Source organism: Coniosporium apollinis (genome assembly GCF_000281105.1).
Source record: "Coniosporium apollinis CBS 100218 chromosome Unknown supercont1.2, whole genome shotgun sequence".
NCBI lineage: Eukaryota > Fungi > Ascomycota > Dothideomycetes > Coniosporium > Coniosporium apollinis.
In genome coordinates, this window is record NW_006913264.1 from 624,606 (window position 1) to 642,441 (window position 17,836).

At 54.2% G+C, this 17,836-nt stretch overlaps 5 protein-coding genes across 5 annotated transcripts; 3 read left to right on the forward strand and 2 right to left on the reverse strand.

The window, feature by feature from the left end:
- Window positions 1-376: 376 nt before the first annotated feature.
- W97_00591 (uncharacterized protein) lies at window positions 377-3,178 on the forward strand (the record flags this gene model as incomplete). Its single annotated transcript, XM_007778504.1, has 2 exons — window positions 377-1,540; window positions 1,931-3,178. 2 exons carry the CDS (start codon window positions 377-379, stop codon window positions 3,176-3,178), a joined length of 2,412 nt encoding a protein of 803 aa, XP_007776694.1.
- A 1,555-nt stretch (window positions 3,179-4,733) lies between these two features.
- Window positions 4,734-6,041, forward strand: W97_00592 (uncharacterized protein; the record flags this gene model as incomplete). The annotated part of the gene is made up of 5 exons (XM_007778505.1): window positions 4,734-4,812; window positions 4,872-4,905; window positions 4,963-5,095; window positions 5,210-5,565; window positions 5,663-6,041. 5 exons carry the CDS (start codon window positions 4,734-4,736, stop codon window positions 6,039-6,041), a joined length of 981 nt encoding a protein of 326 aa, XP_007776695.1.
- Window positions 6,042-6,727: 686 nt separating this feature from the next.
- W97_00593 (adenosylhomocysteinase) lies at window positions 6,728-8,248 on the forward strand (the record flags this gene model as incomplete). Its single annotated transcript, XM_007778506.1, has 4 exons — window positions 6,728-6,899; window positions 6,954-7,080; window positions 7,130-8,179; window positions 8,236-8,248. The coding sequence occupies 4 exons, from the start codon at window positions 6,728-6,730 to the stop codon at window positions 8,246-8,248; spliced, it is 1,362 nt and encodes a 453-aa protein (XP_007776696.1).
- A 647-nt stretch (window positions 8,249-8,895) lies between these two features.
- W97_00594 (uncharacterized protein) lies at window positions 8,896-10,392 on the reverse strand (the record flags this gene model as incomplete). The annotated part of the gene is made up of 3 exons (XM_007778507.1): window positions 8,896-8,976; window positions 9,033-10,108; window positions 10,164-10,392. The coding sequence occupies 3 exons, from the start codon at window positions 10,390-10,392 to the stop codon at window positions 8,896-8,898; spliced, it is 1,386 nt and encodes a 461-aa protein (XP_007776697.1).
- Window positions 10,393-11,235: 843 nt separating this feature from the next.
- W97_00595 (uncharacterized protein) lies at window positions 11,236-11,971 on the reverse strand (the record flags this gene model as incomplete). Its single annotated transcript, XM_007778508.1, has 2 exons — window positions 11,236-11,514; window positions 11,564-11,971. 2 exons carry the CDS (start codon window positions 11,969-11,971, stop codon window positions 11,236-11,238), a joined length of 687 nt encoding a protein of 228 aa, XP_007776698.1.
- Between the last annotated feature and the right edge of the window lie 5,865 nt (window positions 11,972-17,836).

Below are 17,836 nucleotides of genomic sequence, written 5' to 3' on the forward strand. Positions count from 1 at the left end.
TCGTGAAGAAACATTATCGGGAGTAACTGAGCTTGAACTCCCGCGCGCAGTACGGCCCCGTTTGTCTTGGGTTAAGAGGCTGTCGAGTCTGTCTACAACCTCGTCTAGACCCTCGTCGTGCGCAGCACCCGCGTCTCCGTCGATATCCTGCTCGAACGGCTCGACCATATTCTCGCAGAGCGGATCAACGGCACCGATATTTGGAGCTCGCGTGCCATCGCCTCTACCACCAAACAAGCTCGTGAAACGTTCTTCATCGCAGAGGGTCAGCAGCGGCTCGACGTCTCAGAGCTCAAGTTCGCGGTTGCCATCGTTTCGTCGGCCTGCCACTTCTCATCAGCGATCGCAAACACTTCAAAACGATCCTGGAGTTGCGATGTTGCCGGTCGATGAGACATATAGCCCGAGCATCGGAAGTCCTTCTGCTTTTGATGAGCCCGAGGTCCTATGGAGACATTATTTTGTAGCGAAGGCCGGAAAGAATCCGCTCATCTCTAAGAAGCGCGCCTCTACAAGTGACATTGATGCCATCAAACGTATCTTTCCCGACGAACGGCATCAGCCGACATTGCTCATGGCTAGCTCGGTCGTCACTTCGGAATTGAAGATGGACGAAACTTCTAGTCGGAATGGCGGTAGTATACATTTTGGTAGCCGACCTGCAACACCCTCGCCCTTTGGAAATCTTTTCTCTTCGCCGCCGGTAACTTCGCCAATGATTGACGAAAGTAAACGGGCAGTCGCTCGACCCCAGGACGCCGTCGAGGACATCCAATCACGACGCTCTTTCTCCATTGGTGATTTATTATCGACAGGCCCATCATGGAAGCAGCGGCCGGCGACCCCGTCCAGCGGTAAATCTACGCGAAGGAAGGCCAAAAGAAGTAGCTCTGCGCCGCTTGTCCTCCCAATGGGTGGTCAACATAGTGTCGCAGTGCAAGCAGAAGTGGAGAGACCTTGGAAGCGACGGGACCTTACTGATCCGTCTGTGTACACACATATCAATCACCCATCACAAAGCAGCCAAATCACGTCCAATGATGAAACGACTTCGCGTACCCCCAGCAGCCCTCCGTCAACGCTACCACCGCCCACAACTGTAACCAACCCGTCCTCAACCAACAGTTTCTTCCCTGTTGTGCCGCAGAAAGAGCCTTTACCAACAGATCCTATGAACATCATTCGTATCCCGCCGTCTACTACCGTCATGCAAGGCGAACATCAAACGTCGTGGCGCTCAGGCTCCCCATCCGAACAAGCATCGACGGTCAACGATTATGAGAACGAACCTCGCATGGCTACGTTTGGAGAAGAGGAGGAGACAGATTTCCCGAGCAAGGCGCTTTTTGGCCAGATACGAACAAAAGGGACACGCAGTATTTCTGGCGCCAGAGGACCACGTATCCAGACCATATTTGACGATTCACCACCCGGTAAATCCAATGTTACGGCTTTACGCGACCTGTTACCGAAAGGAACATTTCGCGACTCACTCCCGATGGCGCTGGGGGATCACGGAACTATCGAAGATCGAGAGGTTGTATCTTCGCCCGTACATTCTGTCATTCATGATGTAATGAACGGCGAGTTCCCTAGAAAACTTTGTGCGGACGGTGAATCGCCTTCATCGGATCATATTCCGTCTTCGCCCCCCGAGATACCAGCAGCCATGAAGCATGAAATGCTGGATTGGGACACACTTACTGAGCAAGATGCGGGTCATTGGTCTTTAGAAGATGAGGAAAGAGATGGTTGGAGTGACAACGAGGGGCCAATCTCGCGGTATATGGCAACGCCTTCGTTGTTGAAGCACCGAAGTTCGTTATTCGTTGCCGATAGCTCCAGTCCATCAACAGTGATGTCGCATCATCTTACGGTTGATCATTCGGATCGCGATAAAAGGACCAGTATCTTCGACTGGTCCGAACAGCCAGCTGCCGATCGTAGTCCTGGCAATCGCACACCGCCGCGTCCCAAGACCGTTCACGGTAAAAAAGATGCGAATGGGAGAGGAAGTCGATCGGTAGGCCGCCGTGCACCTAGTGCGCTGCACGCTCGGAGCCAAAGTGTACCAGTCGTCCCTGACGCTTCTGGAAAACTGGAGACGGTGATTACGAATAAATTCGGCACTTGGGGAGTCGGCAGCAAAGGTGTCACAGAAGACTGGAACGACGATTTTGATTTTGCAGAAGCAGACGAAGCCGATGCAGAACCTTCCAAGCTCGACGATGGCGATGAGAAGCGTATCGATAGTGGAGTCGCTATGTTTGTCCCAAAATCCATACGCGAGCAGCAGAGTAACGTACTGGCGAATATCGGTCTCTTGCGGGAATGGGGCTTATTGATCGAGGAACTCAAAGAACTTCGCATACGGGCAACTGTGCTAGGACTGATGGGAGGGAGGTATCTGAGCCTCTGGCAAGAGATTGACGCAATGATCGATCTCGCAGACCAGGAGGCAGAGGAGCCACCAGCGGTGCCATGTCTCTCGCCTCCGTCCTCACCGCAACTCGAGATTGACTTGTTCGATGACCTTACGCCAAACGCATCGATTAACGGGCAAGCTAAACGAAGGTCTGGGTTGAGTACGGCAGAAGAACTCCTAGGCGGATCCGGCCCCGTGGTTCTCAATGGGTCCCGAACAAGGCGAAGATCAATCCTTCCCGGCGATGATGACATTTTCAGCAACACACCTTCGACGGCGTCCAGGGGCGGAACCCCCCAACAAACACCGCATGGTACTCCGCGGGCTTCGATTTCGTCAAGAACTCGCCCCCGGAAGGACTCAGAGGCTGTCGCGCGCTCAGTCATCGAAGCCTTGAAAAGAAAAACGGACACAGCGGATGCGACGTGCGTGGTGCATGACGTCTCTCTTACGAAGAAAGTGCCGTTCGACACAGCGACGCTGAGACATATCGTGCCGTATGTTAATGGCCTAATGCGTAAGGTCAAGGACGTGCTGCGAGAGGCGGAAGGACTGTACTCCAGCCCACAAAAGTCGCCTCCACCGCAAGAGCCAGCTCTAAGCCAGCTCTTCCAAAATCCACCAAACAGCTCCCCATCTTCCCGCCGGGCACGGCGCCCTAAAAACAGCACCGTCCGTATGCATTCGGACGACTCGTTCGACGCAAAAGAGAACGAGCTTACCGCGGGTATGAAGTTAATGACGGTTATGTAAATCTTAATGCTTTCTGGTCTCGCGTCTCCGAATGGCAACAGATGCGATCGACGGCCTACGGCAGGTCGCGATTGTCTTCACGGCTTATTTGACCCGCTTTTTAGCGTTCCTTTCCGCTTTAGCAGATCCGTCGTTTTCGTACAAGTGTCGGTTACCCAGTTCTGCATTTGAGCGATTCAGCATAGTCTCTTTAGCCTCTTTACGCATTAATGGGTGGTAACTGCGTGTTATGTGGGGTGGTCCACAGTGTGTTGAGGATTCTTCCAAAAGCGCAGCATACAAGGCGGGGTCTTTCCTACATGTCATCGGTGGCTCTGTTGCACCTGCGGTATTGGAGTTGGCATCTGCTTGTTTAGAGACATAGCGCGGGTTCGCAGGGCCGTGAGCACCAAGTGTTCACGTACAAAATCTCTCTTTGGGTTTGGATTCTGTCTGGATCACCGCCGGTTTGCCAGAATCGGCTTCTCTTACTGGGGATTGTTCAGACGGCGCTGGTACAAAAGCACACAGTATACATAGGCCTACCAATACAATTGTAGCAGATATAGTCATCACGTCGCCCTTCCCTCCATCTGGCAATGTGCTCGAGTCCATGCTGTTGAGGAGTTCCACGGCTGAGTGAACACGACCGGCCTGCAATACGAATACGGCTCAGCCACGATAGACCTCTCAGCTCTTGGACTACTATTGTGACAATGCCTACACAAAATCTGCTCAAGAAGGGTCACAATCCTCAGTCCGCCGTGCTCCATTGGGAACCGCTACCTGAGTAGAGGGACGAGTAGAGTGGTAGATTGAGCTGTGGCTCGTTGGACCCTGGAGCGATGCGGCTAGACTGGTCCCGGACTAGGGTGACAAGGGTGCCATAGCAGCCGCCTCAGGAACCTCACCTCCATGTTGACACTACCGCAGAGCCTCCGACAGCACAAGAACCGACGCCGACTGACATCGCTCGCGGCGCTCTGTCTCAGCTCGCTATCTGGCTTCCTAGTCTGCGAACGCTGCCTTGACAACCGGGCAGGCGCGACCAATTGACAAACGAATAGTCGCGCCTACTTAGCTCGACACAAGCTCTCGTATCGTATCCTTGTCTCAACTTGCGGCATCCTTAAACCCGCCGCGAATCCTGGATTCTCGCAGCGAATCTTCCGCATCAGTCGCTCCTTCTCTCGCCGCCGTGCACTATAGACACACCCCCGAGCACGCCCACCCGCCAAAGACGGACGGGCGCGACCACGAACTACTGGAGTGTGCGGCCGAGTCGCCATATCCTCCGCCCTTCTCTTCCCTCTACTTTCCATCCTCCATCTCTTCAGAAGACCCCGAGCACACGTCCTTAACAAGTGCCCCCGCCGAACAATTACCAGCGTTCTCTTCGGCGCCGCCGTTTGAGCCGTCGGCTTCAGCAGCAGCAACAGCAGTAGCAGAGACTAAAGCTGCACTTCCGCAAGACACCAAGGACAAGGACGGGCCTTCGAGCAAGGACGTCGACGACGCAGAGCCACCGCCGCCTTACACGGTCGGGTCAAGTCCACTAGACGCGTTTACGTACGTCATGGCAACCGCAGGAGGGCCCGCGAGCATCATCACGCAGGTGTCGCAGGGCGCCGGACCACCGATCAACACACTGGGAGGTTAGAAGACAATCCCTGAGGATCTGCATGTAGATGCTGACAATCATGTGAATGTGCAGCCGGGTCCGATGAGAACATCACACTTGAGCTACGGTAATACCTCGACTGTCTACTGCTGCATCGCACTGGCTGACTGAAGACCATTGCTAGAGGGGTCCGCTTTCCACTTTCCAGGGACGAGCTCCTCACCCTGCCCGAATTCGTCCTCCTCTCCCTGTTTCCAAATGGCCTACTGCCAGACGGTCACATGAACTACCACGACGGAGACGTCTATCCGGTTGATGTTAGTGCACCCAAGCTTCTTGTACAGCAAAAAGCCCCGCAATGCGTTGTTGTGATCAGACAGAGCCTCTCCAATGTAGATTTGTATCTTTCTGACAGATATTATTACTCCCAGTATGACCCAGCTTCGCTGCAATACATGCTTGACTTTTTCCGAAAAGTCGCGCAAAGCATCCCGACATCACCACCTTCGCCATCGACCGATGACCATACAGAGGCCGTACCGATTGAGCCGATGCATGGTTCCGCAAGGGACATGCTACAGGATCGCGCCGGCATCATCGTCCTGCGGGAAGACCTCGATTTCTACGCCATCCCACCGAGACGAGATATTGAGCAGCCAGAGATGATCGAGATTAAGAGGGCTGCGGGGAAGGCGTTGCTGAAGCAGGATGGCATCTTTTCCGGGCTGAGGAAGAGCGAGGAGCCGGGTACGACGGAGCAGCACCTGATCGAGATGTTGACGGCAGGGTAAGTGAACATTGGTCATCAGTTCCATAGTCTTGTTGTCCATCCTGCGCTGCATAGAACATCCATTCTAGGCTCTTCAACGCTAACACTTGCGAAGCGGCTTCAACCACGACGACCGCTGGGGCCACCGCGCAGGCGAACCGAACAAAGCCGTCATCTGCAGTATCGCGCTGGCACGACTACGAACAGATGTAAAGGGCAATGACCTGTCGAGCAACAACGCTGTCGGCATGGCACAGAAGCTTCTGCTTTTCTGGCGAAAACCGGCCCGCCGGTGCTGGTGGGAAGGCGTCGATCTCGAGGGCGTAGAAGGTGTAGAAGGCAAGCTCAAGGTTTGGATCCGGAGAGTTTGGACACTTGAGATGGTGAGTCACCAGCAGAACCATGCCAGTGTTCGGAACAATGTCCCGGATACGCTGCCGCTTCTGAAACAAAGGCGACAAGTTACATCTCCTATCCCGATTTCAACCCCCTAACTCGGCTGGTCTCGGCGGCTAACTTGTTTCCATCATAGAGCGTCATTGGCTTGCGCTAGCACATCTGTCTCTGTCGGAGTATTCTGGGATGGTATTGGTGTTTGAAGTTTGTGGACGAGGAAAACTTGATACCTGGTCTGCTCTGTGGCCTTTGAAGAGGCGGAGAGACCCTTCGCATGGCGATGCATAATCTCATTTGTAAAGAAGCGCATACATGGTGTATACAGACCATATAATCACTCATAGTACCTACCCTGGCATCCTATCTGGTAGGTTGAGAGAACAGGACCCTCTGTAGAACAGTACCATTCCTTACTCAAACTTCCCAACGCACAACATGCTAGGCATCGGCAACAACAGCATGTGATTCACGGAGAGTGGATAGCTGGCTGAGGTGTTCCTTCTCCAATCACAACCTGGAAGTGATACTGGAAGTGATACTGAAAGTGATAATGGAAGTGATACCAGGCCGGAGGAACGCTTCTCCGAGCGGGCCCATCCCCGGAACCAGCGACGAGCTCCACTCGGCTTTGGCGGCTTGGTGGGGTATTCAAGTCTCAGGGAAAAAATATCCAGCACTTTCACCATCAAACCCACGCATCCTGAACTTTGTGCCTCTCTCCCCCCCTCCTGCCTTCCTTCCTTTCTTCCTTCCTACAAGACATCCAGCAGAGCAAGACGTCAAAATGAGTGCACCAGCCCAGAAGTTCAAGGTCGCCGACATCAGCTTGGCCGCCTTTGGCCGTCGAGAGATTGAGCTCGCCGAGAATGAGATGCCAGGTCTCATGGCGACGAGGGAGAAGTACGCTGCAGAGCAGCCGCTGAAGGGCGCCCGTATCGCTGGTTGCTTGCACATGAGTACGCTAACTTCTCCGCATTTGACTGACCTTCCATACTGACGGATCTCCACAGCTATCCAGACCGCCGTGCTCATCGAGACATTGAAGGCGCTGGGCGCCGAGCTCACCTGGACAAGCTGCAACATCTTCTCCACCCAGGACCACGCCGCTGCCGCCATCGCAGCGGGCGGCACCCCGGTGTACGTATAACATCGTAACATTGACGAGGAGGGTGCTGATTCGTGATAGTTTCGCTTGGAAGGGCGAAACCGAGGAAGAGTACAACTGGTGTCTCGAGCAGCAGCTCACCGCGTTCAAGGACGGCAAGAAGCTCAACCTGATCCTCGACGACGGCGGCGACTTGACCTCGCTCGTGCACACCAAGTACCCGGAGATGCTCAAGGACTGCTACGGTGTCTCGGAGGAGACGACGACTGGCGTCCACCACCTGTATAAGATGCTCAAGAACAAGGGCAAGGAGCACGGCCTTCTATGCCCTGCCATCAACGTCAACGACTCCGTCACCAAGTCCAAGTTCGATAATCTCTACGGCTGCCGCGAGTCGCTCGTCGACGGCATCAAGCGTGCGACTGACGTTATGATTGCTGGCAAGGTCGCAGTCGTTGCCGGCTTCGGCGACGTCGGCAAGGGTTGCGCCCAGGCCCTCCACTCCATGGGCGCCCGCGTCATCGTCACCGAGATCGACCCCATCAACGCCCTCCAGGCCGCTGTCTCAGGCTACCAGGTGACCACGATGGAGGAGGCGGCGCCCATCGGCCAGATCTTCGTCACCACGACCGGCTGCCGCGACATCCTCGTCGGCGAGCACTTCGAGGTGATGAAGAACGACGCGATTGTGTGCAACATCGGCCACTTCGACATCGAGATCGACGTCGCGTGGCTCAAGGCCAACGCGCAGAGCGTCCAGAGCATCAAGCCGCAGGTCGACCGCTTCCTGATGAAGAACGGCCGCCACATCATCCTGCTCGCCGAGGGCCGTCTCGTCAACCTCGGGTGCGCGACCGGCCACTCCTCGTTCGTCATGAGCTGCTCCTTCACCAACCAGGTCCTTGCCCAGATCATGCTGTACAAGGCCGAGGATGAGGAGTTCGGCAACAAGTACATCGAGTTCGGCAAGACGGGCAAGCTGGACGTCGGCGTCTATGTCCTGCCCAAGATTCTCGATGAGCAGGTCGCCCTGCTGCATCTCGACCACGTCAACGCCAAGCTCTCGAAGATGACGGAGAAGCAGGCAGAGTACATGGGCCTGCCTATCGAAGGTCCTTACAAGAGCGACATGTACGTCTCCCTGACCATTCATTATAACACGGGCTACTTGCTGACATTTCGTGCAGGTACCGTTACTAGATGTTCTCTGACTACCATGGCGGGGCGACGCATAATCTTTCAACATGTATTATGATTTGATGATACCAAAAGCGATTCTGTCTTCAACGGCATTTTCAGGAGCGGCGGGCGGACATGGGACATCCATCCTGCGATCTTCCTTCTTCAACAACCCGGACGCTGGTGGGGTGGGATCTGGAGCTTGCGGCGTTCTTTCCTTGTGGCCTGTCAACCATGGCCCAGTAGACCTGTCTTGGGATTTTAGATATGCCCGATATAGAGATATCGCCCCGAGAAAGGGGCTTCTGCTGCTGCAATGCAAAGTGCTCACACGAGTGTCGGATGTCTTCTTGAATGACAAAGCACGATCATCCAATCATGGTGTGATACAAGCTTGCTTTCACTAAACTATGACAACACTAGTGCTTGCCAAGAGCAAGTCTCTACTCCTCAGCTAATCTAGTTATCTAAGCTACCGTGGAGGTGATTAATATCCCAAGCATGCACTGGACGTGCAGAACGCTCTGCTAGCTCTCCCAGCTCCTTGCCCCGCAAGCTTCCCCGAAGCCTGCGCCTGGCCGCAGCATGTTCGGCCTCGCCAGATCAGACGAGCTCTATTCATACATCAACTTTTGAAATCCGTCACCGAAGTGTGCGATCTTGCTCAGCTACGAGCTCAATAGCGACTGCGCGGCTCTTAGGCTACCCACCACAGGGAAAGCGATGAGCGGTGATATCGCGTACGAGAGCTATATCCACGATCAGCACACTTTGTCTTAGAGGTAAACGAGTATCCTCGACTCACCGTCAAGAACTTCGCAATCGACATCTTCTCATGCTCGTCACTCCCATTCACATCCGCGAGGGCGGTGAGCTTCATAGCCGGCGGACCGGCGGGCATCAGCATCATCGCGAACCACAAGATCGGGTCCTGCGTCAGCACGTTGGTCTTCTTGGCCACCGCCCAGATAAGCGGGATGCTGATGAGCGGCCAGACGATGAATCGCATCAGGGTGATGAAGATGAAGGGCTTCCACGGCACCTCGCCGCTCGCCTCGCCGCGCTTCATCTTCTGCATCGCCTGGCTGAGCTTGACGCCGACGACGATGACCTGCAGCGCGGCGAAGAGGTCGCCCACGTTCTTGATGCTCGACGTCAGCCAGGCGTTGAAGAAGCCGCCTTCCTGCGTGTTGTTGAAGAAGGCGCGGTGGAAGGGCGGGACGAGGCCGATGATGCAGCCGATCACGGCGCCGATGAAGGGCGCGTTCAGGAACTGGTAGGCGAAGTCGAGCGTGGTTTGCACCCAGGGCCGCTGCGAGTAGAACCAGCGCTTGCCGTGGTGCGAGCCTTTCTGCTTGGCTTGCTCGCCGCGCCGCACGATGGGGTCGGGGAGGAGCGAGGTCTGCTCGTCGACTTCCTCGCCGGAGTCGGAGCCTGAGTGCTGCTGCCCGTCGCCTTGCGGCGCTGGTATGCGGCCGCGCTCGACGTCCTCCTCGCCTTCGATGCTGGGGGCGCCGTTGTGGCCGTTCATCTCGCTCTCGGTCCTGTCCTTTGGTTTCTTCTCCTCCTGCTTCTGGGGCGAGTCTTCCTCCTGCCCGTTCAGGAGCTTCGGGCCCAGCGCGAAGGTGAGGGAGTTGCTGACGATGGCGTTGACGAGGAAGTAGGACTTGGCGCGGGCGACGGCCTCGGAGGTGCTGTCGGAGCTGCCCATCAGGAGGCTCGAGAGGATGCCGGTGGATTCGAGGGACTGGACGAGGAGGAGCGGGAGGGAGGTGGTGTTGTTGAAGGCGATGGCCGGTGTGACCCACGATGGGAGCTTGAAGATTTTCGTCATTGTTATCCCTAAGAGCATGGAGAGGACGTTATAGGTGATGGACCAGACTGGGACTTCGTTAGCAGCTGGACCAAGGGAGAAGTTGCATGGGCGTGGGCTTACGCAGTACAGGTATGTACCTCGTGCCGGTATCGCTGTCCAGCTGAGAGCCAACATTGTGGATAAGCAATGCCGGAAGGAAGAGGCGCACGCAGGTTTTCGAGATGTCTTTGGCGCTGGCTTCGGAGAGGAGACTGAACTGAGTAGCTATCACTCCGTAGGACAGAGTGAGCAGCACGGCCAGGGAGGCCTGAAGGGCGCCGAGGAACGAGGTCAGAAGGCTTGAAGGCATTGTATGGGAATTCCCTGCACAATTGCCAGCGAGGGTGTGAAGGGCGCGAGCGAATGGGTGTTGATATACCACAGAAGCTCTCAGGTTGTCACACGAGCAGGAATTGCAGTCGGCTCGCTTCCGACCAAGGCACAGGCACCGCACTGCTCCTGATCGGTAACTGATCGGTTATTTGTACGTCATTGCGGCTGCTCCCGCCAGCCCTTGCCCGTCCTTCATTGCAAGATGAGACGGCACCATTGTCGACAGTAAAGGCAGCTGCTTTGGGACAATATTCAGAAGGGTTGTACTCGCAAACCATTCTTGGAGGCCAAGGATATGGGTCACTAAAGTTAAGATTTACTGCTGTTCCTGCCAATGCACTCTGTTCCTGACTAGTGCCGGGAGCGTGCAGTGGAACAAGCAGCCTTACGCAGTGCAGTCATGAGGAAAGCTTAAAACACCCATCAAGCCGGACGAGGCAGCCATCAACTCCGCGGAGCACCTCCTTGCATTTGTGTCGTGGACTGTTTCTTACGCTGACTATGGGCATTTGCTGTGAGCATGCCACGCATTTGAACCCAATTTGCACCCCTCAGACGGTTGCTGCGTTCCACGGTAGAGTTGATATTACCCTTTCCGGAGCATGACTTAGAGCTCTCTGTGCACAGTTCCGCTCAGTGCAGAAATCCTCTGCGGTGACCAACTACCCAGATATATGCGGTGCCTCATTATATCACGACGCTGACACAGTAAACATCTGTATACATTACTCAACGTTACGAAGATTCAGCAAGTCCTTTCTCTTGCTCTTCGATACTCTCGTTTCCCCGTAAATCGCGCTCTTGGCGACTTGATGCTCTGCTACAACGCAAGAGCTGCACCCAGGAACCCAAGAACACCTGCGGCAGCCATTGGGACCTGTGTCGGGGCAGCGAGGGCAGAAGACGTGCTCTCTGCTGCTGCAGACGACGTCGCAGCTTCCGAGGAAGTTGACGTAGTACTTTCGGTGACAGTCTCGGTGGATGCTGCGCTGGACGTGGCACCGCTTGCGGAAGACTCGAGCGAAGATACCGCAGCCGAGACAGAACTGGATAGGCTTGAGGCGAGTGATGAAGCGAGAGCTGAGCCCTGGGACAGAGCCTGATCAGGGTCAGTATAAGATTTAGAAGATGGATTTCTAAATACTCACGCTGCTAGCGCTGCTCGCGGCGGCATCAGTGAGCGAGCCTGGAACGATGCTCGTGATAGCGCTCCCCGCGGAATTAGTAATGGTAGTAACGCGGTCCGCACCAGGAATACCCGTGGCAGCGGCACCTCGGAGAGCGCTGATCTCAGAGTCCAACGCGTTAAGGTTCGACTGGTACTCCGTGGGCACGGCGGTCAGCCATGTGGGCGATGCAGTTGCTGTAAGCGCAGACTGGATGATGGAGTTAGAATCGCCGGTTACGCTGGCTGCCGTTGCGGCGCTGTAGATTGCGGACGCTACGCTTGGGGGGATGTACAGGGAGATGAGCTGCCCGGCTGCAGACGAGAAGGCTGCTTCGTCGGTGCTATCGGCTGTCAGTACTACGATATTCCTTAGGAAACCCCACGTCATGTGAATGGCCCGTATATGGTGATGCAAGCTAGGGGATATACTTACGCTTGGCGCTTCTCCCCTAGCGCAAGCGCTGCTGGCACCAGTGCGATTTGAAGAAACGTGATCAACTGCATTCTAGCCGAACAGACTGAGAGCTATTATCGTGATGAAGAGACGAGAGACAAGAGACAAGGCGAGATGAAACGATGAGGGGCATGCTGCCCGGAGAGGTGTTGGAGAAATACCAGGCATCCCGGTCAGATACGGGTGGCTGGGTCTGCTAGGTTGTGACTGATTGGTGCCTGTGTCCCATGCTCTGCAGCCAGCCTGTTTATATTCGCGACATGGTTTGCTTTTCCTGATCAACTGTGGGTGCTCTTCATTGGAGTGTCAGGCTAGAATGAGAGTTGAAGGAACTGTGGTGGCAGGTGTGGCTGCATAAGTGGCTGGAAAGCAACTTGGCCGTGATGGAAGCCGAAGCACTGGACCCGAGCGTCCATAACTAAAATAAGGTATTCAAGTGAGCGATAAAGCAAACATGCGCCGAGTGAACGGTCCGTGTATCAACTACCATCTTCCTGAGAGATCGCCGTTCCCATCGAAGGGGCAAATCCCCTCTATGCCACCAGTGACAGAACCTCGGGCATCAGGAGCCTATTACCATGGCTTGGAAAGCAAACTTCACCTGTTCTATATACTTCTACTCGTCACGTCAACCGATGGGATGCTCGGTTCGCACTATTAGTCTATTTCTCTATAGTCTATATGCATATTGCAAACTCATTAACAAGACGAGTCGAGAGAAGCTTGAATGAGAAGATCGAAATGTCCCAAACAACCGGACAGATAAAACGAGTAGCACTCGCATCCAACCATGCAGTAAAGGAGAACCAACCATCGATCCGTCATGAGACATCCATCAGGCCGGTAGCTAGCGCAGCTACTTCGTAGCCTTACAGGCAGATGCAGAGTCTGAGCCAGCGAACGTCAATTACTCGGCCTTGCTAGGTCCAGCACCTGCCTCATTTTCCACATCCCGCCAATCCTGACCCATACCGGTAATCTGCCCTTGACGATGAGGATCATCAGCAGTCATGGCCGTTTCGTACGCTGCAGGTCTGCAGGCGCTATGCGCTGCGCCTGGCCCGCGAATCCGGCGCCAAACCGCACAAAGAACTGGCATGTTGTGGCGAGTCCGCGTTGAGATCTTCTGTCTTGTCGACGCTATAGGTCGCATGTTGTTCGGCAACCGCTACACATTTGAAGCGATATCGAAGCCGATCTGGATCTTCCCGTCTTTGCCTATGAGTTCTCCAAAGGGGAATCTTTGCTTGGCGAGATGCAGACGGTATCATGCATGCTTCCGCTTGTCGTCCGCCTCCGGATAATTGACAGCGTCCAGGTCGAGTAGCACGCTGGCGTAACAAAGCGCAAACAGCTGCCCGAGTGAGTTCAGTGGACATGGTAGCCGGCGTTTGGCCGTTAGCCAGAAAAGAAGGGATGCTAAGAAGCCAAATTACAAGAAGCATTAAAAATACCAACGAGTGGAAGAGTGGCCATAGTGAGGAACACTCTGGATTCCTCGTTGAGCCGCACGGTAAAGATGGCTCCAGCGAAGACGGGAGCAAGATCGGGGTAAGTCTCAGGAGGGAGAACAAGGCGACCTTCCAGTGCTTGTTGCGTAACGCTTTTGCCGTGACGACAAGCGGTAAATCGTACACGCACTCTACTAGCAAGCAGGCGCGTGCCAATGCCGGGTCGTGCATACTTGCGAAAGGTTGGAAAGTGCGGAACCAGATATCGGCTTTCGCCCAGAACGGAACGTGCAGACTGCCCACCATAGCTGGTGTAAAGCGGACGAGGACATTGGCAATTCCGAATGTATAGGTATTCAGTTCCATGGGGAAGCTGCGGTTGAACTGAAAGACCAGTAGAGTTATGGCGATGGCAAGTAGGCCAGCAGTGATTGTAAGGAGTGTATAGATCCAGAAAGGACCCAAGAGATACGCAACGGAGGCAAGCTGATATGTCGGTCGCCCTTCGTCAATGCGGGCCTCGGTAGCTATGCCACTGCTGGCGGCACGGCGGTAGCTGGGAGCTCTGTCGATTTCAAACTAAATATGTCCGAAAAGACTTGTACGCCAGTAACCCAAGCGAAGCTGCAGTTCGTCAAGGACACCGCTCCAGGCATGCCGTGGTAATGATTCGATGCCACTGAAGTCTTCAAGAACATTCGACTTTGCAATCAGTTTGATCTGATCAAGTATGGCCGCCACATCATTAATCAGACCACACGACTGTCCATGTAGCGGTACAGTGGCTCCGGTAAGCAGCAGAAGCTGGCGTGAGTATGTTACCGTGAGCGCCACGGTCACCCGCTTGGTGGCTCGGATTATCCAGCCGTCAGTATCTGGTTCGGCTGTTAGAAAGTTGGCTTTGAGCGCTGGCGCGAACAGTCCGGTGAGAAACGCTTGCAGTATAAAACGACAAAGTAGCCATTAATGGTTTCGCCTTGCTAAGAAGACATTGACCAGATAGTAAGGTGCGAACATGGTCGACGCAGCGTTGGCAGTCTTTACGTCCGTATGCTCGTGTGTGCCGGTCTTGTTGTAGTTTGACATGCCAATGTATGGCGCCATCCATAGAAGACTTCTCATTATAGCTAGTACCCATACCCGCTTACCGTGGCAATCACAGTGGAAGATATCGAACGGCGAAATAGTTGCATCTGTTCTTTGTGTGAACCGGTTCGCTTTTGAGCCAGATGTTGCATCCGAAGTATAGGACCGAGGCGAGACACACTGCTGTGTAGACCGTCGCAGCCACTAGCAAGGGCATACGTAAGATTACGGGTTTCCAGGTGGGTCGCGGGTAACCTGCAGGCACGTCGAATAGAGGAAGCAGGAGATCTGATCCTTGTTAGCCCTATTCCATCTTTCCATACTGAGGAAATGTATAAGCCTTACCGTCTGAGCCGTTGAAATCGTCTGCATCGTCTGAAAAGCTTGCCTGAGCAGTGGTTGAGGACAAGTTATCGTTGGTGACAACACTCTGTCTATAGTTGTCGAGAGCGCACGACGGTAATGATGGATGAGGTAGGGGCTGTAGCGGAAGTGCGGTGGGCCCAGCAATGGGCCAGGTACCTCGCCGGTGCATAGTGGCCTGGTTGGGTGGAGCCCGCGGCGTAGTGATGCCGTCCCATCATGGAGAAATCTTGATATAAGATTTGAAGACTGCCAAGAGAAGGACGGTGATATGCAAGTAAAGCCAGGCACCAAGGGGTGCTGTCGCCGCCTCAGTCCTTTGACCTGCCGGCAACTGTGACATTGCGGCGGAGTAGATAAGAAATGGGAAAAGCTTACGCCATGAAAGCTTCTAGAAGTCAAGGGAAGCTGTTTGGAGCAGCCTTGTATTCCACGACGATCACCACGTTGCTCGACGCCTATCACGAAGATCCGCAACAGCCTACCCCGGCTTTGACCGTGCGACTGAGCGGCGAACGACTCATTTTCAAGCAGTGCGTTGCCAGCATAGCCTCTCTCAGTCAACATACACCCTTGAGTTCAGCTTAGACTCTCGTCCGCGGGACGGTCGGGCGATGCCGAACACTGGAAGCGAAGACGCCCGATCGCAAAAGGAAGCGTGCGCGTCGAGGATCTCCGCTATTGCCGTAGGGCCGGCTGAGGTGGTGCGGACTGGACTCGCCAAAATTGTCCAATTTAAACGTTTGGCTCCTCATCGTGGTAAAAGGCACTCTTTTAAAATGCACCTGAGAGACAAAGGTGGGCACTTGTCGTCCAGCCGATCAGAATGTGCCCGATAAAGCAATATAGACCTGTTGCAGAGTGCTTCGACCTGCGCTGGATCAAGCTCTGTTACTGGTGTTGACCTTCCATGCGTTAAAACTGTTCGTTCGCTGATCCAGGAGCATTTCAGATTGTAGCAGAAGCCTACATCTTCTCTGATAGGGTGGTAACGCCTCTCGAGCTTCGCCATCACCTCAGCTTTCGTCTCAGGCGCTAGTGGTTCTTTGGGTGGATTACGGATCCGTTTAGGCTCTGAAGGAGCCGTCCAATGAACACGTGTTCGAGGCGGAGTCAGCAGTGTGACTGTCGTCAAAGCAGGAACCATTGCTAATGTGCCATAAGCTTTACTTCGGGTTTGCTGGTGTTTTAATAAACGCGGGATTCGTGACTTCGCATCTCTCGAACCTGCTGCATCACGAGTCGGGTTTGAGTTTGCGGTCGTAAGCGAAGTCGAGTATCACTGAGTCGGACGTGGAATGCGGGATTGCCTGCTTGAAAGCTGGAAGCCTGTTGTCGCCAAATCATAGAGATGCCACCGCTAGAGAAAGCGAGGGCGAAGATGCAGAAGGGCGTAGCGGTGGCTGAGAGTGAGAGTGTATAAAGGAAGTAAAGAACCGAAGCGGGTTCTGATTCCTATACAAATGTTTTTGCGCTGAGGCGGCCGCTCTTACTCTAAGGCTCCCTCACGAACCACAGTTGCAGGAAACCATACAGGTACATGGTCTACCACGGTTGCCGCTTGAGGGCCGAGAGCTTGTTGCAGCCTGGACCATAGGCACTACTTAACGTTCTTCGTAATCTACACCGTGAGTGGCCGCCCTACTCCTGTAAGGTACTGCGCAGGGTTCGTCGCAGTCTGTACCGTGAATGAGTAGCGGAGTTAGTTCCAGCAAGATACTGCTCAAGGTTGAGATGGACGAGGTTCACCAGGACGAATTGAGGGCAAGACGACCGTTGACCGTCGACCGTTGACCGTCGACCATTGAAACCGGTTTCGCTCGCACTTGGTCGCTTGATGTCTTCCGAGCGCCTGTTCAAGCGCGTGGTCATTGGGAGTGCGCGAGTGAGACGATTAATTTACTGAACCGTAGAAGAAACAGTTTGTACATGTCATGTTCGGTGAAACAAGAACGAGCTGATCATGCCGTATAGCTTTGACCCATAAACCTTGTGTTACAGTTGTAGGGGCTGGCGTTCTAGTTGCCTTAGAGTACACGATCTTCTTCTGTGAAGGATATCTAAGCTGATGGATGGAGATGCTCACCTTCGTCGGATTCGATTTGTTGGCACTTGGTCACTACAAAGTGTTTCGACATCAGCTCTCTCCCTTCTCCTCCAGTGGTAAGATTTACCTTCAATCCCTTGCCCATGTGCCCCAAGCTGATATATATCCGCAGCCTATGTGGGCCTCCATGTCCTAGGCTGGGTGTTTAACTGCAGTTCCCCTTGCGTGTGTCTGCACCATACTCCTTTTCGCGTATGTCGTCGCGTGGGCATACCTGGTCACGCTTTTCACTATCCGCGTGATCCTCTTTGGGGATATCCTCATTCGCCACCAGGGCTACGCCGTAGTCATGGATGCTCTGGCGGTCATGGTCGTATATATGCATTGGTGCTTCCTTCGAAGCAACCGAGTGATGCTGCCAGAAGGTCCGTGGTAGTCAATCTCATACGCTATGGCAATGCTAATGGAAATCCGCACAGACTCGCATCCACCCTGCTACGAACCAGTGGGGGAATCAGGTCACGATTTCGGTCCTGGTCTAGGGCGCGATGCAGATAAAGGCGAAAAGAAGATGAGTCGCTTGGAGCATGTTACCATACTATGAAGTGGATGATAGTCGTTTTCTCGGTAGTCCGGAATCCGAAACAAAATGCGTAATAGCAGCAAATCGAAGGTTTAAGAGACAACCTTGAAATCATCCCGCCTCAAGCTGCTTCAAGTCTTGCAACAGAATCTGAGATAATCTTGTCAAGATTTCGGCGGTGTATGCACGCTCACCTGAAGCATTTGTTTCTCCCCGTGAAAGGCATGAACATACATGAAAGCCCTCAGGTGGATACTAGGATATCTTCT